Raw genomic sequence first — 24,951 nt, 5'->3', positions numbered from 1 at the left:
ATAACAAACAAGTATATGCTTTGTTTTTTTAAAAATTTGATTAACGATTTGTACCTTGGTCTTGATTGATAATGATTTATTTAATTGGGTCGCGCCGTTCATCAAATAAAGCTTTCGACATAAAACTGGAAATGTTCATGAAGTCGAGCGTGCTAAATCAATCTACAGTCGATCTTCGAGATTGTTCTTAAAGGGCCCCCGAAAGTTGATGTAGCGCAGCGATGATGATGATGATCAATGATGATGATGAAAATCTTTTAAAAATAACTGGCTACAATGAGCATTTTAATAACAATAAATAGTAGAGATCAAAAACTTTAATTTCCAATAGAGAAATTTATAGAAACACACCTAACAAATTTTACCCTGCTAACAGCTATTAAAAAACATTAATAGTTTCGTATAAAAATTATGATCTAAACAATTACTACCCTTCAAAAATTAATAAAAATGTTTATGTAACAAAATATTTGACTTTACCAGTCTCTTGACGTTTCAAAATGAAACTGAGGTTGAAGATGCAGTAACAAAAGGCCACTGGTTCTTAATGGTTACTGAAACAAACTTTATCCAAAATAAAAGTTTTAAAGCAGTCCATATCTGCTTTCCTGTGAACTGAACAGCTCAAATAGAAAAACTCATTCCCTTGTTATTAATATAACAATATTTAGTTTAAAGGTGATTGTTTTCAAATAAACATAGTCCAATAACATTATACTACACTTCAATATGCTTGGTATTTAATCCTTTATCATAATAGTAGCAAAATTAGCAAAATTAGATGCTATAATAAAGCCTTATCTTTTCGAAGGATTTATCTTCCGCTTAAGATTTAACCCCTTGCTTTCTACAATTTTAACACACACACTTATAAATATATCGTCCCTTGAGCAGTTTAGTATGATGGAGCCCTGCTCAGTTGCTAGATCGACTATGGGCCTACCACTGTTGCACAGGGTGATGATTCGTTCCGCTTGACATTGTAGATTTGTGTCCACAAGCTCACAACTTGATAGTAGGTGCAGTGCTGTTTGCTCATCCGAGCCACAGATGCACAGCGGAGAGGCCGCTGCTCTGTCAACTCTGAAGAGAAACGAGTTCAGTAGATTGTTCTTGTACATGAGACTCATAACCAATACTTCCACTTCGCGGCTCCCTCCAAAGGGGATGGGAAGGGGGTTGCAGGAGACTCTTGGAATATCAGACCATCCTTCCATAAGTAGTAGGTTTTGTAGACTTTCTTGCCAAAGTAGCTCTGTGAACTGCTGTATCATTCCCTTGGTGTACTTGTAAGTCTTTGGGGATAGTAGCAGAATGTGGTCCAGGTTTCTGTGGCTGATTTCACCGAGGTCACAGGCCTGAACTTCTGTGTTAAAATGTTCTGCTTTCCATTGTAGGAACTTCTGCACCTCTCGGAGATGACAGAGCACTGTTGGGTTCTTTTCATTTAGCTGAGTTTTCACAAAGTCATAGTGAATGTCATTTGAGTCATGGAGAACCTTGAGGTAGTGTTTGATCGAGATTATTCTTCCCAAAGTTTGGAGTGGTGGCACACCCAGAATGACTTCAAGTATGGCCCCATGGACGTTGAAAACAGCTCCAACTGCAGCTTTAGACACTCTGTACCATAGTTTGTTTATGTCTGACATATTTGAATTGTTCATCCATATGGTAGAACCATAAAACAAGGTCGAGAACAGAATTGTTTTGGTCACTCTCACTATAACTGCTTGGTTCATGCCCCAGTTCCTGTTTGCATAACGGCTCATACAAACCCAGCGATATACTAGATTGTTGTGTACATGCTTGCTATGCTGTTTGAAGGTTAACTTACTGTCCAAAATGACACCAAGAACCCTTGTCTGATCCGTTAACTGAATTGTTTTCCCTCCAAGGTTGAATGAAGTCGGGACTCCAGCATGATCATAGCAGTTGAAGCAAATAATTTCAGTCTTATTTTTGTTGCAGTTAATAACCATGCGCCAACAAGAGGTCCAATATTCAATGCTGTCCATAGCCAGGTTGAGATAGAAAAGGCACTCTTCCAAGTCTCTACCAACCACTTTCACCGTACCATCATCAGCGAATTTTAACACACTTATTTGTTGGTACACTGAACAGACTGCCTCAATATCCATAATGAAGAATTTGAACAAAATAGGAGACAGCACAGATCCTTGTGGTAACCCATAGTCCAAGCAGTCCCTAACAGGGCCAAGGAATCCATTTATTAATAGGCACACTGTGCGACCAAATAGAAAACTGTCTATAGTTTTTAGGTAACAGCCATGAACACCAGCTCTCCAGAGCTTAACAATTAGACCTTTTTTCCAGACGGAATCAAATGCCTTTTCGAAGTCGATAAACAAGCAAAGTACCGTAAGCTTCTTTATAATATCACCTTTAATACCAACAGTCAGTCGATTGAGGTATCTAATAGTATTCTTGCCTTTTGAGAATCCTTCCTGATTTACATCCGTAAGTCCCACTTTCATAAGATATATATCAAGTCGTCGTGCCAGGATTCGTTCAAACAATTTCCCTACATATGAAGATATTGAAATGGGCCTGTATGCACCTGCTTGGGAGTATGATGACTTTCCGTCTTTTTTGAGAAACACAATCTTAGAATCGTTCCACAGCCAGAGCCCATTTCGCAGGCAGAGTGTAAAAAGCTTGCTTAGTGCATGAATTGCAATCGGACCTAGTTTCTTTAGCATAGACTGATGCACTTCGTGGTTATCAAAACTGGCAGCTGTTGATTGAATGCCTTTCAGAGTAGCAGAGACCTCCCATGGTGTAACAGGGCAATAAAGGGTGGAGCTGTTGGTAAACCTATCTGCCATTGCCTCAGTTGCACTGGGTTGAAAGTTTCTGTATTTTATGTCATCATACAGTTTGTTTATATCCTGAAAGAAAGCATTATCGAATTTATCGATATTATTTTCGATGTGTTTAGCCTGGAAAAATGTTTCAAACATTTCTTTCTCAATGTCAGCATTTCCTGTAAGAATAGTTCCATCCTCCGATATAAGAGCTTCAACCATCTGATCTGATGGGGGTTTGAAAAGCTTATTAAACTCCTTCCAGAACTTTTTTGCCTGAGAAGTGTTAAGGTCATTTGTCTTTCGAAGAATAAACTGCTGACATGCCTGCTTTCTTGCTTCCTCAAATTCTTTCTTGGAAGCCTGCAGAGCTTCAAAGGCTGAGTCAGTATTTCTGGATAGATATGATTTGAGATCCAATCTGAGTCTTTCAGAGAGTAGTGATAGCTTGGGGGTCCAGTACGGTTTGCTGTGTTTGGAGACACATTTCATTTGGCAGTTTTCTTTTGTGGAAACATCAATAGCTGTGTTAATGGCCTCCAGCAGTTCCTTGATAGTCCCATCAGTAGCTAAGCTGTCAATTTTTTCAATTGCCAGGTCAAGCTCTATGTCTCTAGTCCAGTTGAACCAGTCCATTGATTTAAGGTTATACTTCTTAACATTCTCTGACCTGATTGCGACAGGTTGTACTTGGATATTGATTGAGATTGGGACATGACCTCTCAGGGGAGCCCCACTGTACAAATTAGCAAAATGATCTGCAATTGGATGATCTAGATATTTATCAAGTTGAGTGGATGTGATAAAAAAGTCGATATGACTGCTACCATTCCTTGCCAAAAATGTACTTGAGGAAGATGCATGCACACAGAACTTAGACCAGTCTAGATGTTCTTCAATATATTTTCCGTACTTATTTACCACAGTATCATTCCAAATATAATGGCGAGCATTAAAATCCCCCATAGCAATCACACCTGCACATTTGTAAAACCTACTCAGTTCATTTGCCTTATCAAGCATTACCAGCATCTCTTTGACACCTGATAGATAGTCTAGTTTCAGGTAAAGGTTCCCAATTATGTACCTCTTGCCGTTCCAAGATAATATTCCCCAAACCGAGTCAATATTGGATGAAATATGTGAGATAACAGGAAGCTGTGTGAACATGACTTCTTGTTTAACAATAATTGCACATCCTTTGTTGCTATTCTTATTTGTATCTTCAAAGGTTTTCATGTTGGTTAGTGATTTCCACTGGCTGCTACTACCAGTCTCCTGCACACCAAAAAGAAGAATGTTGTTATCAGACGCATACTTGCTTAGCATCATGTTGCTTCTTTGAGATAGACCACAGATGTTTATTGTGCAGAATTTTCCAAGCACAGTGTTATTTTCAGCATTTCCGATTGAGTTATGATTTTTGATCATAATGCATCATGGGAGAACTTAGCCAATTTCTCTTTGTACACTGCACAGTCAAAAGAACCTGCTTGATGATCTTCCTTGCAATGTGCACATTTGAAGCCACTAGTTATTGGACAGCTATTGCTTTCATGGTTTTCTGCACATTTACCGCACTTAGCTGGTTTGGTACAATATCGGTGAATATGTCCCCAACCTTGGCACTTGTTGCACTTGATTACCCTAGACTTTCTTTTGTACTCTTCAACTATGTAGCGTTGATGGCAAAACTTTATCTTGTCTGTTATAACTTTTGTCATTGCTTCTCGTGATGAAAATTCTAGTTTGATCATTCCATTGAATGATTTATCAGACCTCTTCTGTTGAAATTCACACTTAGTGATTATACCAGGGTAATTCTGCATAATATCCTTCTTCATATCATCCTCGTTGTGATCATCATACACATGCTTAACCATGGCAACAGTGTTATAGTCACCTGGTATTTTCATACCTTTGTTACCACCAAAATGACTGGTTTTCCAGTTAGACTGCACAGTTTTAGCTGTGTTTTCATCCTCAAATTCAAATGTGATGGAACCTGATGCCGTTAACCTACAATGTTTGATCACCATGCCTTGGTAATGCTGATTAAAAGCCTTACGGATATCACGACTAGTCCTTATGGTAGTATCTTCTGGTCGGATAACAACTCTGGTACGTTTGAGTCGCTCAACATCGTCAGAGTCCTGTTTAGCTTTTGAAATCGATTTCAGACCCTCCATGACCTTTTGTGGGATAGGACTATGTTTGGAGATACCGTTTGAAACAGCTGCACTGTATAATGGTCCTTTATTTGCTGCCTGTTTTAACTGTTTCACAACAGTGGTAACTTTTACGGTAATAGCATCCACTTTACGCTCCACACGCTTCAACTTGGATAGAGCACTACCATAAACTGAGTTACATGGGGGGCACAGCACCTTAATGTATGTTGGAGAATCACTAAGTGCTTTAAACAGGCTGAGACTAATGGGCTTCTCTGTGCAGTTGGTGTGAAAATACCACCCACATCCACTGCATTCAATGCCAAGACCTGATGTATCCGAGTTATTTGTAACCTCTTTACAGCAAACTGAACATGGGTACATCACCTTACCCGATTCTGATTTAGCAAAAATTCCTTTTACCGTTCCATCTACTGATTCGAAATCAACAAATGTACCTTTTTTATCAAATACTGCCAAAGTGTTATCATTATCATGGTTACCAATTCCTCTTGTGAAGACTTTGCTGCTGCGAAGAAGTTTGCGCTTTCCATCCTCGTCATAGCCCTCTGGAGCAGTCAGCTGGAATTTGGATAAAACACTATCAAGCTGAGGAGAGGTTAGTTCAGTTAAAATTAACTTTATAGGAGTAGCCATTCCGAACGCTGTCCAAAGTATGTGTTGATCCAAAGATGTCGAAACAAAATTGAGAAAGATTTAACCCACCGGAGAGGTTCCGACTTGTGGGTCGGACTCCCTTTAAAGATTTAGATGAGAAGTGAAGAAAGGTCTTCAGTGACTGGTCTGGAGGCCTTGTCTGGTCAGAGCCACCGTTATAGCTTGTTTACGATTCCACTACTTGTACATTTCACATACCTCAAATTATTTGTTATATAGTATAGCAGCGAGCGTTCAGTCCAATAACAACGGAAAAGAAAAAACCCACAAAATTAATATAATTTAATATTGTTATTGTGTATTGGTGCTTTCAAAGTATTTAAAAAATTCTCATCCCAGCCTAAAGGGAAATTTGACCCACTTCCTTATAAGAAAATTTTACGCGATAATTTGCAAAGGAAGCATTTTAGCCTTATGTCTGTGAAGTCATTAACAATCAGTGTTCAAAATACGTCCATGTCGAACTAATACCAAAGGGGTATCTTCAATCCTGTTATTAAAAGATATTTGATCTTTTGGCAAGGTTCCTTCTCATTTAACACTTAATCATGGTTTTTAAATCAAGAGGCTTGCATATAATGAACATATTGACATGGGTGCAGAGTTGAGTCTGTACGGAACCTAGTAGTTTCAGTTCCTTGTTTAACTTGCCGTACAGCAAGGACATCCACTACTTTAGCCTGGCGAGGCACATAACTCACTCTACAACTCCATGTCAAATGTTTCATATATACTAGCCAAGTTCACAAGATATATCCTTGTGTTTGAGAAGCGCTCGTTAGAACTGCTTCCTTTCCCTTCAGTATCCCACATTCTCTCGAGCTTCGTAACTGCCAGAGAACCTCTGGAGGAGATTTATTGATGATGTACTTGGGGTGTGGTTAGGAACAGTCCGACAGTTCAATCTATTCGTGGAGCAACTGAACAAACTGGCAGAACCATTTGGAATCAGATTTGCTGACCAACAAATCGGTAAAACTGTTAATTTCCTTGACATCACTCTAACCTTGGATACTTACAACCAGATCCAATATAGACTCTACAGAAAGGAGACAGATGCTAGGAATTACTTGCGAACGGATAGCTTTCATCCTCACCATGTATTCGAATCTGTGGCGTTTTCCCAGATGATACGAATCATAGAAAGGAACTCGCAAGACTCAACCTGTGTAGAAGACTTAATGGAGCTGAAAGCAGATTTATCTAAAAGCGGACATAACAGCGTCAAGTTAGAGGAGATCGAGCCGAGAGCAGTTGTCAGAGTACTGGAGAACACCCACGGAGCCAACAGGTCTAAGGAGAGTGAGAACGCTGATAACTTAGTCTTTTCAGTACAACACTCTTCGGACAACATTCAGCTGAAGAAGTTGATTCACGAACTTGGACCGGACATCAGGAGGATCTGTGGAGATATACGTGTGATATTTGCCACACGAAAACATCCTTCAATCGGGAACAGGGTAGTGAAGAATCGACAACTTGGAAATAAGGCTGAATGTCCCCAAAAAACATCACAGAAGTGCTCAGCCCCTGGATGCAAGACTTGCCCGGTATTGTTTGATCTTGACTCTAAGATCATGGTCAACGGCATGGAGCTTAATCTAGACGAATCCCTCACGTGCAAAGATAAGCACATTATTTACGTTGCACAATGCCAGCAGTGTAGGGCTATTGAGGGATCTGAGGACACTTACTTTGGGCAGACGTTGACTCCATTCCACATTAGGCTCAATGGGCACCGGAACAAGTTCAACATTGACGACCGTGCCCTCTACGAGCACTCAGCCTTATCAATGCACTGTTACGATGTACACAAGGACACTTTCAGTTTTGACTGTTTCAAATTCGGGATTGTGAAAAAGACTAAACCTTCCCTATTAGATAGGGAAGAGGCTAGATTTTGTGCAAAGTTTAGAACTAATGTTTGGGGTTTAAATAGGATGGAAATTAAAAGATAGTTTTTTTTGTGGTATTTACCAATTTCTGTAATTAATTAATTTTAACAACTTTGTGCCAATTTTGCGTCATATTTCTTTATAAATTTTATCTACCACGCTATCAGTGAAACAATTTTATCGTATTCCATTTTCTGATCGTCTTTCATGATATTCTCTAATCATGACCTTTTTATAAATTTTTGAATCTCTTTGACTGAGTATTATGATTGATTTTATCTGACTAATTTATTTCTTTTTTGTAGGCTCTAGCGATGTAATAAACGAAGTTTCCAAGCCAAATTTGTGTGTTTCCCTTCGTGTCCAAAATCAATCCTCTTAAACAATTGCTAGACCCGGTGATTATAAATCAAGAGGCTTGCATATAATGAACATATTGACATGGGTGCAGAGTTGAGTCTGTAAGGAACCTAGTAGTTTCAGTTCCTTGTTTAACTTGCCGTACAGCAAGGACATCCAATACTTTAGCCCGGCGAGGCATCATTAGGATGACTCAATGGAGGAGAATGTACATAGATGTGTAATGTTGTATCGGATTCAACGTAATGTTAAGCTTACTTCCTAGACTAGGTAACACTTTTATTTAAATCATGCACTCTCTGCCTGGGCTAAAGTTTAGTAGCGTTACTTACGAAACACATTTTTGAAATTGTATTATGATTATTAATTGAACACATTTATTATGGGTATAAAATAAAATCTCTGTTTTGCATTAATCAAAATAAAAATTACAATATAATGAGTGAGTGGAAAAGCAGTGAAAGAGGCTCATGTGGAATTCATTCCATTTAATCTCATTCCATCTCGCGAGTCATATGATTGTTCATTTTCTGTGAATTTCTTGTTGAGATGCCCAGAGAGGCATTATTTATAATGTTATGTTTGTGTGTGACTGTTAAAATTATTCTTGGTAGTACTGAGAGGACCTGTGTGTCTTGGGCATTCCAAGCAGAAGTTGAAACTTGTTAACATGGACATAAGTGTACATATTATTGACATTTTCTTTGTTTGTTTATGGTGCTCTGCCGATTGAATCACTATTATTGAAATTTTCGTTGCTTGGTTATTGTGCTCTACCAAATCACTTGATTTAATTGAATGTATTGTAATATATATATTGGGGGGGGGGGGGGGGGGGGTGTCACGTCCGTCTATGTCCGCTTGTCTCATGGAATCCAAAAAGGACAGGACATAGGCGCGGCGGACATAGGCGGACATAGGCGGACATAGACGGACATAGACGGACATAAGCGGACATTAGCGGACATTAATGGACACCTAAATTGCTAAATAAAATGTTCAATTTTCGCTGTTATAGGGGATCATGTTTTTTTTCCGTTCGGTACCCTATATTTTCAAAACGGACAAAAAATAGAGCGGACAAAAACGGACAAAAATGGAATTAACATTTAGATGCTTCCTCCTCCTACTCTTCCTCCTCCTCCTCCTGTGTCTTCCTGATCTTCCTCAGTCCTCTTCCTCCTCCCCTCCTCAGTCCTCCTACTACTCCTCCTCCTCGTCCTCAGTCCTCCTCATCAGTCCTCAACAGTCCTCCTCCTCCCCAGTCCTCATCCTCCTCCTGAGTCCTCCTCCTGGGTCCTCCTCCTCCTCTTCATCCTCCTCCTCTTCCTCCTCAGTCCTCCTCAGTCCTCCTCAGTCCTCCTCCTCATCCTTCTCCTCAGTCCTCCATCCTCCTCCTCAGTCCTCCCCCAGTCCCCCTCCTCCTCCTATTCAGTCCTCCTCCTCCTCCTCCTCCTCCTCCTCCTCCTCCTCCTCCTCCTCCTCCTCCTCCTCCTCCTCCTCCTCCTCCTCCTCCTCAGTCCTCCTCCTTCACAGTCCTCCTCAGTCCTCCTCCTCCTCCTCATGACTCCTCCTCCTCCTCCTCCTCCTCCTCCTCCTCTTCCCTCTCAGTCATCCTCCTCAGCCATCCTCCTCAGTCCTCCTCGGTCCTCCTCCTCCTCTTCATCCTCCTCCTCTTCCTCTTCCTCCTCTTCCTCCTCGGTCAGTACTCCTCCTCAGTCCTCCTCATCATTCTCATCAGTCCTCCTCCTCCTCAGTCCTCTCCCAGTCCCCCTCCTTCTCCTCCCCCTATTCAGTCCTCCTCCTCCTCGTCCTCAGTTCTCCTCAGTCCTCCTTCTCATTTCTCCTAAGTCCTCCTCCTGAGTCCTCCTCCTCCTCTTACTCCTGAGTCCTCCTCCTGAGTCCTCCTCCTCCTCCCTCTCAGTCATCCTCCTCAGCCATCCTCCTCAGCCATCCTCCTCAGTCCTCCTCCTTCTCAGTCATTGTCAGTCCTCCTCGTCAGTCCTCCTCAGTCCTCCTCCTCCTCCTGGGTCCTCCTCCTCCCGGGTCCTCCTCCTGGGTCTTCCCGATCCTCCCCAGTCCTCTTCCTCCTCCCCTCCTCAGTCCTCCTCCACCGTTCGGTAACCCTATATTTTCAAAACGGACAAAAAATAGAGCGGACAAAAATGGACAAAAACGGACAAAAATGGAAATAACATTTAGATGCTTCCTCCTCCTACTCTTCCTCCTCCTCCTCCTGGGTCTTCCTGATCTTCCTCAGTCCTCTTCCTCCTCCCCTCCTCAGTCCTCCTCTTACTCCTCAGTCCTCCTCCTACTCCTTGTCCTCGTCCTCAGTCCTCCTCATCAGTCCTCAACAGTCCTCGTCCTCCCCAGTCCTCCTCTTCCTGAGTCCTCGTCCTGGGTCCTCGTCCTGGGTCCTCGTCCGCCTCTTCATCCTCCTCCTCTTCCTCCTCAGTCCTCAGTCCTCCTCAGTCCTCCTCAGTCCTCCTCCTCATCCTTCTCCTCAGTCCTTCATCCTCCTCCTCAGTCCTCCCCCAGTCCCCCTCATCCTCCTCCTATTCAGTCCTCCTCCTCCTCCTCCTCCTCCTCCTCAGTCCTCCTCCTTCTCAGTCCTCCTTAGTCCTCCTCCTTCTCCTCCTGAGTCCTCCTCCTCCTCCTCTTCCCTCTCGGTCATCCTCCTCAGTCATCCTCCTCAGTCCTCCTCAGTCCTCCTCCTCAGTCCTCCTCCTCCTGGGTCCTCCTCCTCCTCTTCATCCTCCTCCTCTTCCTCCTCGGTACTCAGTCCTCCTCCTCAGTCCTCCTCCTCATCCTTCTCATCAGTCCTCCTCCTGCTCAGTCCTCTCCCAGTCCCCCTCCTTCTCCTCCTCCTATTCAGTCCTCCTCCTCCTCCTCCTCCTCAGTTCTCCTCAGTCCTCCTTCTCATTTCTCCTAAGTCCTCCTCCTGAGTCCTCCTCCTCCTCTTCCTCCTGAGTCCTCCTCCTCCTCCCTCTCAGTCATCCTCCTCAGCCATCCTCCTCAGCCATCCTCCTCAGTACTCCTCAGTCCTCCACCGTTCGGTACCCTATATTTTTAAAACGGACAAAAAATAGAGCGGACAAAAACGGACAAAAATGGACAAAAACGGACAAAAATGGAAATAACATTTAGATGCTTCCTCCTCCTACTCTTCCTCCTCCTCCTCCTGGGTCTTCCTGATCTTCCTCAGTCCTCTTCCTCCTCCCCTCCTCAGTCCTCCTCCTACTCCTTGTCCTCGTCCTCAGTCCTCCTCATCAGTCCTCAACAGTCCTCTTCCTCCTGGGTCCTCCTCCTCCTGAGTCCTCGTTCTGGGTCCTCCTCCTGGGTCCTCCTCCTCTTCATCCTCCTCCTCTTCCTCCTCAGTCCTCAGTCCTCCTCAGTCCTCCTCAGTCCTCCTCCTCATCCTTCTCCTCAGTCCTTCATCTTCCTCCTCAGTCCTCCCCCAGTCCCCCCCATCCTCCTCATATTCAGTCCTCCTCCTCCTCCTCGGTCCTCCTCCTCTTCAGTCCTCCTCCTTCTCAGTCCTCCTTAGTCCTCCTCCTTCTCCTCCTGATTCCTCCTCCTCCTCCTCCTCCTCCTCAGTCCTCTTCCCTCTCGGTCATCCTCCTCAGCCATTCTCCTCAGTCCTCCTCCTCAGTCCTCAGCTCCTCCTCCTGGGTCCTCCTCCTCCCCTTCATCCTCCTTCTCTTCCTCCTCGGTCCTCAGTCCTCCTCCTCATCCTTCTCATCAGTCCTCCTCCTGCTCAGTCTTCTCCCAGTCCCCCTCCTTCTCTTCCTCCTATTCAGTCCTCCTCTTGCTCCTCCTCCTCAGTTCTCCTCAGTCCTCCTTCTCATTTCTCCTAAGTCCTCCTCTTCTTCCTGAGTCCTCCTCCTCCTCCCTCTCAGTCATCCTCCTCAGCCATCCTCCTCAGCCATCCTCCTCAGTCATCCTCCTCAGTTCTCCTCCTCCTCCACCTAGGTCCTCCTTCTGGGAAAAATTCTCAAAATGTTTGTCCGCTAATGTCCACCAATGTCCGCTAATGTCCACCAATGTCCGTCCGAGTCCGCCAATGTCCGTCCGGGTCCGTAAATGTCCGTCCGAGTCCGCCAATGTCCGTCCGAGTCCGCCAATGTCCGTCCGTGTCCGCCAATGTCCCAAAAAACACGTCCGTTGTCTCATAGAATCCAAAAAGGACAGGACATAGGCGGACATAGACGGACATGACACCCCCCCCCCTATATTGTTTGAACAGCCTTTCGTTTGAAGAAGAAGGTACAAATTGTGTAGAACAGTAACTGTTTATGATTTTTCTTTAGGCTTAAATGTTCTGCTGTCTTACTCTCATAGGAGGGTTGGTTCTCTTCATCATATTCATTGTCTTCTTGGCCAAACGAAAGAAGTCTCTCAGAATACAAAACCGTGTTAATACTCTAAAGGACAAAGCAAATTCCTGGGATGAATCTGAGGTCATTGAGTTCAATCCTCGAACAAAATTGCTTGAGGATGATTTCAATGAAATGACAGGTACATTTCTAGAGAATCATCCATGATTGTGTCACAATGATTGTGTGTCTTTGCATATTCATGAAATTTAAGTTTGATCTAAAATGATAGGATTATTTCACATGTTAGATGGCATATAAGTAATATTATAATTCAAATGATCATTACCAGATCGACTGAAGAAAAGAATTGTTGTTCCCAACTTGGATGAACCCCAGAACAGTCCCTATGGAACACCAGCAACTTATGTCAATATGGTGGCAGATCACATGACAAATTCTTTTGATTTTTCTATGGTGAACAATGTGCTTTGTCAGTTTAAGCACTTTAAAACAGTGATAGGTATGTGGAATAAACAGTACAAAGTAACTTTCCAAGTAGCTTTAACAATTTCACAATAATACAACTTATTATTTACATTTCCCATTGATATGAAGAGAAGTGGCCAACGTAAATAAGTAAATACAGTACTGTATACCTCATGTTTTGGTTCTGTAATAATTCAATCTTACCCAGTTACTCTTTCAGGAGACATCAATTTGCACTTTATACACATGGTTGGAAGCGAGGAGAAGAAGTCCACTCCAATCATGTTACTTCATGGCTGGCCAAGTACAGTTTGGGAGTTCCACAAATCAATCCCAATGCTTGTTGAGGAAGGTTTGAACATGAATTTCAGGGCATAATTAGGTATTAACCCTGGTAACAGCCCAGTTCCACGGCTCAGTTTTGCGACCAGATTTGACACAAAACTCCGCGAAAAGAGTTTTGTAAGGCAAAACTCCGCGAAGGCAGTTTTGTTTACAATGTACGTTCCCACGGTTGGTATTTTTGCACGCAGATTTGCGCGCGCACGTGGGCGTATTATAATGAAATGTCCCACGCAAGCGCCCAGGTTAAAACTGCTTTCACGGAGTTTTGAGTCATATCAAAAATATTTCTCCGTGCGGAGAAATATTTTTGAATTTCATTTCCGGTCGCAAAAATGTGAGAAAAAATGTGAGCAAATCTGGTTGCAAAACTGAGCCGTGGAACTGCAGTGTAACAGTATTAAATTAGCATAAACAATAATTATCTATAAAAAGACGCATTTAATAACTTTATCTGCTAACTAAGTTAATATGATAATATCGAGAGGTTGAATGTTAAATGGTTGTGCCCTTCAAATGCCACTGTTCTTAGGTTACACCATAATTGCTCCAAGTCTTCCTGGCCATGGTTTTACAGAACCACCATCTGTTACTGGTGTAACCCCTGCTGTGATGGCTTGTGCTTACCATAAACTAATGCTTCAGCTAGGCTACAAACGATTCATTGTAAGTCTTCTGACATTAATGTGTGGATGTGTTATTTTCTGGATATTATCTGTTTGTTTATGCTCATTTCGTTATATGTACACTGTATATTCATTTTGAATCATTTACTGAGAGGAGAATCCTCAGGAGATCCAGTTTAGATTAAATCTGTTTAAACTTTGATTTGGGGCTCTTCAGGTTCATGGGGGAGATTGGGGGGCAATCATTGGGTCTTTGATGACTTACATGTATCCTGAAAGTGTTATTGGACTTCATAATACAATGAATCACTTCAAACTTGGTATGCGATATTTTGATTCATTTTCTGAGTTTTATTTATTTATCTCTTTAGTTTCTTGAGTGGAACACCTTTTGGCAGAAGAAACTCAATTTCAAATCTATTGTTTCATTTAATCCATTATTAAAATCTGACTTGATTAGAGATGTTGCACTTCATAGATACAATGGATGACTTTTCATCTTACAGGTTGGAGGCAAATACTTCAAACCTTGGTTGGAGCTGTGTTCCCTTCCTTGGTGTACACCACTGAAGAGGAGAAAAGATTCATGCACCCTATGTTCAAATTTAGTGAAAGGATGTATCGAAAAGTTGCATATTTTCACGTCCAGTCTGTGCTACCGGATTCCTATGGATATGGCATGGTTGACTCCCCAGTTGGACTCATTGGTTGGATAGGTAACCTCAACAATAATACTATAATTCTTTTAATACCATTGACCAACGTTTCGAATTTTATTTTGAGGTGAAAAAGAAAACATTTTCAAAATTTTAAATCATTTGTCAGGAACCACATATCCCCTGGTTAGCTGTCAAATGGATTTGACCAAGAACATTATGGCCAATCTTAATAAAGGAGTGACAAGCTTTGGACTTGACAATATCTGTGCCATGATAAGCATATTTTGGTCTGTAAGAAGTGCACAAGCTTCAATGAGGTGAATATAAAATACTGTTTCCTGTCAGGTTCGAGATTTGTGTTATGGAGTACCAACGGATATGACACTGTCTTAGAAATGTGGAGAGAGGGTGTGCAAAATTTTGGCATTGAAAATATATGCAGTAATTTGGCTATATTTTGGACACAAAAGAACGCTTTAAGCTCAATGAGGTACTTCTTAGGATTTAATAAAATATGAACAAAAAGAATAAAAATCCCGAGATTTGGATAATATAGATCTATTCCACTGTTTCATCCTCAAACATGAACAGTTTAGACTAGAATAATTCAAATTACAGGATTTACCACGAATTCTACTGGAACGATAAGGAACTATTTTCAAACTTGACAATTCCAAATGTCCCTGTTGCAATCTCTAATTTCCCTAACGAGATTATTCATTTGACTAAATTTGCATCATGGACCACTTTCAAGAACATCAAACAGTGAGTCGATTATCTATGGATAATAGTAAATTCTTAAAATATATTTTGAATTGCCTCAAATTTTAAAACATATGATATATTATACACATCATGTTAGTAGCACATATATTTTAAAATTAATTCAATTTAACTTGAATAAAAAACTGAAGCTAGTTTTTAAGAAATTGGAAGAAATTAAATACTGTTCTGTTATTTTTACCACTTCCAACCTTAGGTTCAACTACCATACCCACGGAGGACACTTCTCTCACATTGACAACACAGAGGCTGTTGTCGGGGATCTCACCTCTTTTATCCAGAAACTTCAGTGAACAGGCTTCTCCGGGACTTTAACCTCAAATTATCAATACCCTTATTTTATGGAGACGATTTATAGACATGATTGATGTGATATCTTTCTTTTTAGCTTGATACGATTTTTATTCATAATTACGATTTTCATTCAGAATACTTCATTACTTCAGCCGAACCAATGTGTGCAAATTATACGGCATGTTTTTAAATTCTAATGATTTTGAACTGATAAGATTTACGTTTTGATTTTAATGATTTATGATTGATTAAAATTGATTATAATATTTAATATATAGCAGATAGCTGTCGAAATGTGCAAACATTTCCAGCTTAACTTAGTAGTTTTTATAATATTGTGATGGTTTTCTTTTTGATGTTTTGTACGAATAAAGTAAAACTATTAACAATTTATTGTAGCAGTAAAAATGTTAGTTCTTACGATGTAATTTTGTGCTTTAAAAAATGGAGACAATTGTTTCAAGAGTGAAATGTGTCACACCGTTAAATTTTAAAACTTCGAAAATGAAAAAACGAGAGCCCACCTATTCCTCAACGGATTATCATAGGCATGCATAAGAGATACTCCCACAACATGCCCGAAAATGGGTAATTTGTGTTGAAGCATGTGTGTATGACCCTATTTATTTATGATAATACTTGAGCACATGTACAATGTACAGTTTATGTACTATTTACGACGGGGGGGGGGGGGGGGGGGGGGGGGGGGGGGAACCAACGGGCATTGATGGCAGTATTTTAAAATTGTGCTCAGACTGCCATTGACATTAATGCACATTAATGCCCATATTTAATAGAAAAATGTCTATGGTCTCTAAATTTCGGTAGATACGTGCCAAATCATCAGTTTAGTATGTGAGTCTAGTTTCACAGTACCCTAAAGTGACCTGAAAGTTTCAAAAGCGAATAAAAAAGTATGGGCATATTAATGGCAGTATTTTAAAATTTTGCTCAGACTGCCATTGCCATTAATGCCCATTAATGCCCATTAATGCCCATTAATGCCCGTTGGTTCCCCCCCCCCCCCTTTACGGTTAAATTCTTTAGGTTGTTGAAGTGAAATGTTCTGTTGTTCAACTCTCGTAGGAGGGTTTCTTCTCCTCATTATATTCATAGTCCTTTTGGCCAAAAGGAGGAAGTCTCTTCGACTAAAAAAACTTGTTGATGCTTTGAAGGACAAAGCAAATTCCTGGGATAAATCTGAGATCATTGAGTTTGATCCTCGAACAAAAATGCTTGAAGTTGACTTCAATGAGATGACAGGTACATTTCTATGGAATTATTCAGTTTCTGTGTGACAATGATCATTTATCGGTGCATTTTCAGGAAGATTCCTCTGAAAAAAATGTATTTCTATTGCATTAATGCTGTATAAGTACTCAATATTAAAACTTAAAATTTTATAATTACCAGATAGACTGAAGAAGAGGATTGTTATTCCCAACTTGGTTGAACCCGAGAACAGTCCCTATGGAACACCAGCGACTTATGTCAATCTCGTGGCAGATCATTTGACGAATTCTTTTGATTTTTCTATGGTGAACAATGTGCTTTGTCAGTTTAAGCACTTTAAAACAGTAATAGGTATGTAGAATAAACATTAAACAGTACAAAGTAAGTTCCTCAGTTGCTTGACAAATAATATCGCAAACTAACTAATGCTTAGAACCTCCATTGAATAGTTGTGGCTGATTTAAAAATTATACCTCAAGTTTTGATTTCATAATTAATTCAATATAAGCATGTCACTCCTCCAGGAGATATCAACTTGCACTTTATACACATGGTTGGAAGTGAGGAGAAGAAGTCCACTCCTATCATATTACTTCATGGCTGGCCAAGCACAGTTTGGGAGTTCCACAAATCAATCCCAATGCTGGTTGAACAAGGTTTGAACATTTAAACGTGTCAATCCTTGAAATTTTAAGCCCTGAGTTTGAGTTTAATAGTTCATTAAATGCTTCCTTGAATGATATGAACTGATATTATACTCTTAAAGACATTATTCTTAGGTTATACCGTAGTGATACCAAGTCTCCCTGGTCTTGGGTTTACAGAACCACCAAATGTAACCGGAGTTAGCCCTGCTGTGATGGCCTGTGCTTACCGCAAACTAATGCTGCAGCTAGGCTATAAAAGATTCGTTGTAAGTATTCTGATATAAATTATAAAAGTTAATGTGTCAATTATACTGGTTATTATCTGTAATCTGTTAGCTAATGCTTGTATTTTTGGCCACCGATAAAAAATATTTTCAAACCCAACTTTTGGTCAGATAGTTATTCAATTCTTCAGATCCATGGTGGAGATTGGGGGTCTATTATTGGGTCTCTGATGACCTATATGTATCCTGAGAGTATTATTGGACTTCACAATACTATGAATCAAGTTAAATTTGGTATGCAATATTTTCATATGTTTGTAAGTTTTGAGACTGTTTTGACCTGTTGAAATCTAATGTTTTATCGTGAAAATCATAATTTTAATTTAATTTTCCTGCCTGGCTTTCTTGAATGGGCACCTTGTTGAAAAAAAAGAAGGAATCTTACTCATTTATTGAAGATGCACTTTTATTTAAAATGAATCACTTTCCAATTTTTCAGGTTGGAGACAAATACTCCAAACCTTGGTTGGAGCAGTGTTTCCTTCTTTGGTGTACACCACTGCAAAAGAGAAAGGATTTATGCACCCTGTCTCCAAATTTGGTCAAAGGCTGTATCAAAAATTTGCATATTTTCATGTGCAGTCTGTGCTACCGGATTCCTATGGATATGGCATGGTTGACTCCCCAGTTGGACTTATTGGTTGGATAGGTAATCTCTAATAATGATATTACCATCTAGAATCTTTCTGTGGAATTTTGACTTCTCGAATAGTATTCTCGGGTGGAAAATCTTCCAAGCCTATACATTTTTTGAATTCTTATTAATTTACATACTGCTTTCAGGATCCTGTTATGCTATGGCTAGCAGTTCAAAGGATACGACTAAGAGTGCAATGGCCAATATTGAAGATGGGATAAAATGCTTTGGACTTGACAATATCTGTGCCATGATAAGCATATTTTGGTCTGTAAAAAGTGCACAAGCTTCAATGAGGTGAATATAAAATACTGTTTCCTGTCAGGTTCGAGATTTTTGTTATGGAGTGCTAGTCGGATATAGCAGTTGGCACTGACTTAGAATTGTGTAAAATGGGTGTGCAAAAATTTGGAATATGATATGACGTGCCAATTTGGCTATATTTTGATCACAAAATAACGTTTGACGTTCAACGTGGTGCTAATCATTATTTATCCTAAGATCTTTTGATTAAATCTTTAAATGCCAGAAAATATTATTTTGTTTATCAGCTATTATACTACCTTCAATCTCCATTAATTCAAATTGCAGGATTTACCACGAATTCTACTCGAACGATACAGAACTACTTTCGAGCTTGTGTATCCCAAATGTCCCTGTTGCTATTTCTAATTTCCCTAACGAGGGTATTCATTTGACTAGATTTGCAACCGGCGCCATCTTCAACAACATCAAGCAGTGAGTATAATATATTTTCAGATCACTATTGATTATCAACTCTTTAGACGTACATGTTTATTTTTGAAGCGCCTGAAATATTTTGATTTAATTCAATTATCTGACTTGAAATTGTCAAAAAAAGCTACTTTTTTTCAACCCTAGGTACAACTACCATACCCACGGAGGACACTTCTCCCACATTGACAACACAAAGGCTGTTGTCGGGGATCTGACCTCTTTTATCCAGAAAATTAAGTGAAAAATCCCTCTTCTGGACTTTATGTTCGGACGTTGAAGCCGCCCTAAGTCGAGTAAGTCGAGTGGACTTACATCAAATTATCAATACCCTTACTTTATGGAGACGATTTTTAGACATGATTGATGTGATATCTTTCTTTTTAGCTTGTAATGATTTTTATTCAGAGTATTTATAAATTAAACTGAACCATTGTGTGCTAATTTACTGTTTGTTTTTATATGATAAATGATGTTTAACAGATGAGTTTTATGTTTTTATTTACTAATTTAACATATATTACCAAATTTTATAATTAATTACGAATTACCACTTTTATCACAAGCTAATAGATATAATTTACGTTTTGATTCATCAAGTTTTATCGAAAGGCTTTAGCTATTTAAATTATCACCTACGAATGCTTAAAAGTAAGGTTCTTGATTTATTTGATTTTTATCGTGTTTTTGGTTTTACATGAAATAATTGATATGAATTGTAGTAATATTTTGACCATTTATCAAAATGATCATACATCGCGTAGTTACTCTGTTACTCTTGACACAATCTAATTAATTATTTGCGTGTTCAAATATAAAATCACACATTCATTAAATTGCCAATATCGTACTACAGTAAAACCCCGATTTACCGCGGAGTTTGGGGGAAAGGAAACAACCGCGGTAAATCGGGGTCCGCATTAAGTCGGGGTTTGTTGGGTTTACATTATGTATGTTTAGCCCTATTTGGGGGAAAGGAAATGGCCGCGGTATTTTGGGGTATGTGGTGAATCGGGGGCGCAATAAATCGGGGTTTTACTGTATATATAAAGCTAGACGATATTGGTGTATATCTGTTGCCATTTACTGACACTGCAGTATCAACTTCAATACGACTTTCCGCAAAAACTGTGAGAGATATATTATTGAAACGTTTTTGGCTGGGTCAAATGCTTTTATGGCCTTTCTATCAGTATGAAGAAATACAAAAGGTCCCAAAAATTAGACTCTCAGGTGGTGTCAAAATCGATAAATTAAAAAAATATCGTTTTTTGTTTCTTGACGAATTTTGTTCGTTTATTTCAAACTCTCAGTTACAGGTTTCAACAACATTAGTTCGCTGGATTTATAATGTTATTTACATTGGTAAATAATCATACAGTGGGGTGCTAAGACAAGAAGGCGGATTAAAGTTGATGCAGATAATTTAGGTAAACATAATTATTAATTAATACTGGAGATATTTGATTAATTAATGTTGGGAGATATTTGATTGGATGGGAGTTGATATCACCAATTTCAGGTTGAAATTTGATCTTCTTGCTTATGAGATAATTTGAAGATTAAGTTATCCCTAATGTGTTCATTGTCAATAGTATCAAATTCTATTGAGTTGCGTTGCTTTATAAATTGAATTTAACGTTTCCAGTGAACACTGAATATTTTGCTTTGATCGATAACATCACAATATTAATATGATATTTTTGAAACAATCTTTGTCAAATTGACATTTCTTAATTTACTCGACTTACAGACAAATTCCTTCTTGAAGCTTTCTGATAATCAACTTTGTTTTGCAAAATTGAACCATACCTTCTTCAGAGTGATGGAACTTTGCTACATAGTAGTGATAGTTGGGATGCCCCTTGCTGTGGCTGGACTCGTTACCTTTATGAAGAAACGCAAGATATCTGCCATGATGAAGGAAAGGAAACAAGGCTATATTGAATTGGCCGAATCCTGGAAAGATTCAGATGTTGTCGAGTTTAATCCTACTGATCTGATTACTGAGGAGTTTTTTCTCGACATGATAGGTGATTTACAATTAATGATTATTTTGTGTGATAGCAACGTCCAGGAATTTGAAACTTAATTTCATTGAAACTGTCCTATACTGTAACCCTTAAATGATGATATGTTCAGTTTTCCAATCAAGTTGTCATCCACAAATCTCACATTTTCCACAATTCAGATCGTCTGAGAAAGAGGGTTATAAACAATAACCTGGAGGACCCTGACAGCAGCCCTTACGGTGTTCCAGTTAGCTATGTTAACATGGTAGCTAATCACCTGACTGATTTCTACGAGATTGCAGATGTTAACAGTGTCCTTGATCAGTTTAAACATTTTAAAACTGTTATAGGCAAGTTGTTAGATTTTTTAACAGAGACCACTGTATTGACTACTTACTGGTTGTCAAGATTTTGTGAAATTTAACCTGCTCCATTTTCCATTTACATACTTCGTAAATAAGGTATTATTTCAAGTTTGTAGAAACAATAAATATTAACTTCCTGTTGTTTCCCAGGAGATATCAACTTGCACTTTATACACATGGTTGGAAGTGAGGAGAAGAAGTCCACTCCTATCATGTTACTTCATGGCTGGCCAAGCACAGTTTGGGAGTTCCACAAATCAATCCCAATGCTGGTTGAGCAAGGTTAGACCTCTACCCTTTTCTGTCATTTTGAGTACAGTGTTTTTTGCCCTATTTATTTTGAACCAACATAATATTGCTATACATTAATATTATACATAATATTACTTTGTACTTATTGTACATTAACATAACTAAGATAACTTAATAGATTATCACTGCTCTGTGTAAATCTCAATAATAATGATAATATTGATGATTGATATATGTATTACCACTGCCCCTGTAAATCTAATAATAGCACCATCTTCTCCAGGGTATACAGTAATAGCACCCAGTCTGCCTGGACACGGCTTTACAGAAGCTCCCACACTGCCCGGTGTTTCACCGTGTATTGTCGCTCTTACATACCACAAACTCATGGTGAAACTAGGATATCACAAATATATCGTGAGTTAGGGGACGGATCCTTTGTGTAAACATGGTTTAAATTGCGTTTACATGATATATTCAGATGTTAGTGCTGCCGTTTCTGATAAAAGTGCATAAAGACCACTCAAAAATCCGAGGTTTTCAAGTACTTTAAATACAAAAACGGGAGAGTGGGCATGTCAAACTGCTGAATAAGATATAATATAACTATATCATGAAGTTCAGTCTCTTAGGTGTGGTTATAGGACACTACATTCTAACTAGGTCCTTGAAACTGATTCTCCCGTTACTCAGTACTCTCCATTTCACCAGATACACGGTGGAGACTGGGGAGCAATAATCGGAGCTGTAATGACCCACGTGTATCCTGATCACGTGATCGGTCTGCACAACACATTGAACCACATTCACTTCGGCTGGAGACAGGTCAGTCAGCTGCTAGTTGGCTTGTTCGCTCCTAAGTTGGTTTACCAGACGCATCAGGAAGAGGCCTTTATCAACCCTATATCTGGACTAGAAGAGAGGTAACCTACCTTTGTAGTCACTGCGAATATGCAATTCTGTATTTTAATTGTAATTTAGCCCTGATATATCTATAAGTCAGCTTGTGATGTTAAAGTATTTATAAATGATATTATTGCTAAGCTCCCTCTCCCCCAGGATGTACAAGAAGTTTGCCTTCTTCCACATCCAGACAGTTATACCAGACACATTAGGATACGCTCTAGTGGACTCACCTCTCGGACTCATCTCCTGGATAGGTGAACACATGGATATGTTTTATATCTCACAACGAAGAGTTGGAAATTGTTTATAATCTGTCGACTTCTGAGCTTTATGAAATCTGCTTGCTCTAAAGCCTTGGGCTCACTTTATTTTCTGTAAATATAAAGTATGTTCTCAACCTTCACTAATTATCCTCTTTCAAGGTTCTCCTCTGGTTACAATGAGTGCTCCGAACAACGACCCTAAACAGTGGAGAAAAGGACTCATCAACTATGGTTTAGATAATGTCTGTGCAACTGTTCTTATCTTCTGGGCCATGAGGAACGCTCAGGCTTCCCTCAGGTAATTGTTTGAGATTGTTGTTATTTGCTACTTCTTCGAGTTGTAGCAACAATAAGATAGCAACAATAAGATAGATGGAACTTAAACTATTCCTTATCCGTGCAAAGACAGCTACAGGATATATCCTGGTTGAGGACAACTTTGAGTCAAAGTTGAACTTTGCTTTCAGCGTAAATAAACTGACAAACTTTCCGCTCATGTTACAGAGTGGTAGAACGTTATAAAAACAGAATATTGTGTAAAGGAATGCTGGTTGATTAATGTAATTGATTACAGGATGTATTACGACTTTTACTGGAATGACCGAGAATATCTGGAGAACTTCACAATTCCCACAGTTCCTGTTGCTATCTCCAACTTTCCTAACGAGATAATACATCTTACCAAGTTCACGTCCTGGAGAACTTTCAACAACATCAAACAGTTAGTTTATCCTTGTTTGTTCATTTTGTGAATTATTGTTAATGTTTGTGGCATTCAAGGCTCAGAAATCTGTGGCTCGTTAGACGTTATTTTTAAAGTCCAAACCGGCTATTATCACAATAATTTGAATTGTTATCCTCAGATTTACTTACCACGACCACGGAGGACATTTCTCTCATCTTGACAATACTGATGGAGTTGTGGAGGATCTCACCACTTTTATTCATAAGATCCAGTGAAGATAAAAACATAGCTTCATTTTTACAAAGAGGGCGATAATTCAGTTTATGTTACTTTCACAAGATACTGTTCTAAAAGTTCATATTAGATAAAATATTAGATGCATTAATTAATAACCGTGGTTTGAATATGTTTATAAAGTCCTGGTTTTCAGAGCTATTTTTGTTCTGTTTGAAAATATTTGACGAAGTGGATTGTCGGGAAAGCGTGACGAAGCATTATTTTATAATTTGAAACATTCTTTGAAGTATTATGTTCCCTGGAATTGTTATCCTGCAATATGTATCTCGTTGTCATTTGTACATCTTTTAAATTTATCTTTTAATTGTATTCTTAATTTTATTTAGCATAATGCTCGTAAATGGAATGTTTCATCTCACCAATCTTGAGAAAATACGCATTACAGAACAATGAATTAAGACAAAAAATATTGAGGATTTATTATCATGAGTATTCTGTGTCATAGAATCAAACATAAAAAACATCGTAATTTAATCATGTTCTCGGTTCCTACCGCTATCAAATAAACTCATATATAATACAGAAATGTCAGCTATGACCGGTATGTTGGTGTTAGTTCTACTCTTCTGTGGAGTAATGGCACACGAAAGCAAGAGTTTCGAAGTTAACCCTGATGATGAGCACATGAAAGAGTGAGTTGTAAACCCGACTTAAACCCAACGAGGTAGACACAACTTGTCAACCAGACTCAACAGTGACATGTCAAAATTTAAAGAATGGTAAATCTCCGATTGACTATATTCTGAGAAAACGGAATATTAACTAAACAAAAGACTGCTATCGCACAGATTGCAGATTAGACTATAAACAGGACTGAACTCGACAGAACTAAATCATAACCCGACACGAACGACCGCACTTTGACCGCTCACTAGGGTTTGATGGTGTGTACTGTTGTGTAAACATTTTATTAAACGTTACAAAGCTAATAATATCTAATGCTGTGGAACAGTTACAAATTATTGAGTGACAGGAAGTGATTTCTTGAATATTCACATACCACGATTACAGGCATCTACAAGAACACTTAGCTGAGATGGCAGAGGATGTGAAACTAGACACTGAAGATGATGTTTATTTTGGATACTTCAACGTTCATGACACCGATAAAGACGGTTTGTCTCTTTCAGAAATCAGAGATTTTAAGATTTTAAATGACTTTATTAGACTCGTGTTTTAAACCAAGAGAACTTACTC

At 39.3% G+C, this 24,951-nt stretch overlaps 4 protein-coding genes across 4 annotated transcripts in view; all 4 read left to right on the top strand.

Moving 5' to 3' along the window:
• The window catches only part of LOC134811976 (ATP-binding cassette sub-family B member 6-like), a 122,132-nt gene that overhangs the window by 40,067 nt on the left and 57,114 nt on the right, over window positions 1-24,951 (top strand). The gene's annotated exons all lie outside the window — the stretch shown is intronic.
• The window catches only part of LOC134812050 (multiple coagulation factor deficiency protein 2 homolog), a 50,735-nt gene that overhangs the window by 24,606 nt on the left and 1,178 nt on the right, over window positions 1-24,951 (top strand). The window contains exons 2-3 of the mRNA XM_063819240.1: window positions 24,278-24,386; window positions 24,766-24,869. Coding sequence (XP_063675310.1) covers window positions 24,280-24,386; window positions 24,766-24,869 — 211 coding nt within the window. The 5' untranslated portion in view covers window positions 24,278-24,279. The remainder of the gene's footprint in view (window positions 1-24,277; window positions 24,387-24,765; window positions 24,870-24,951) is intronic.
• Window positions 16,671-19,218, top strand: LOC134812876 (juvenile hormone epoxide hydrolase-like). The gene is made up of 7 exons (XM_063820512.1): window positions 16,671-16,701; window positions 16,852-17,022; window positions 17,196-17,327; window positions 17,451-17,584; window positions 18,042-18,067; window positions 18,831-18,977; window positions 19,122-19,218. The coding sequence occupies exons 1-7, from the start codon at window positions 16,671-16,673 to the stop codon at window positions 19,216-19,218; spliced, it is 738 nt and encodes a 245-aa protein (XP_063676582.1).
• Window positions 20,308-24,056, top strand: LOC134812040 (juvenile hormone epoxide hydrolase-like). The gene is made up of 10 exons (XM_063819229.1): window positions 20,308-20,404; window positions 20,796-21,007; window positions 21,166-21,336; window positions 21,502-21,633; window positions 21,887-22,020; window positions 22,315-22,526; window positions 22,663-22,763; window positions 22,932-23,070; window positions 23,347-23,493; window positions 23,636-24,056. The coding sequence occupies exons 2-10, from the start codon at window positions 20,800-20,802 to the stop codon at window positions 23,730-23,732; spliced, it is 1,341 nt and encodes a 446-aa protein (XP_063675299.1). The 5' UTR covers window positions 20,308-20,404; window positions 20,796-20,799; the 3' UTR covers window positions 23,733-24,056.

The sequence above is a fragment of the Bolinopsis microptera genome, chromosome 1, assembly GCF_026151205.1.
Source record: "Bolinopsis microptera isolate Bmic1 chromosome 1, MBARI_Bmic_1.0, whole genome shotgun sequence".
In the NCBI taxonomy this organism is placed as follows: Eukaryota; Metazoa; Ctenophora; class Tentaculata; order Lobata; family Bolinopsidae; genus Bolinopsis; species Bolinopsis microptera.
Note: the sequence above shows the minus strand (reverse complement) of the source record. Positions and strands in the feature narration are given on the sequence as shown.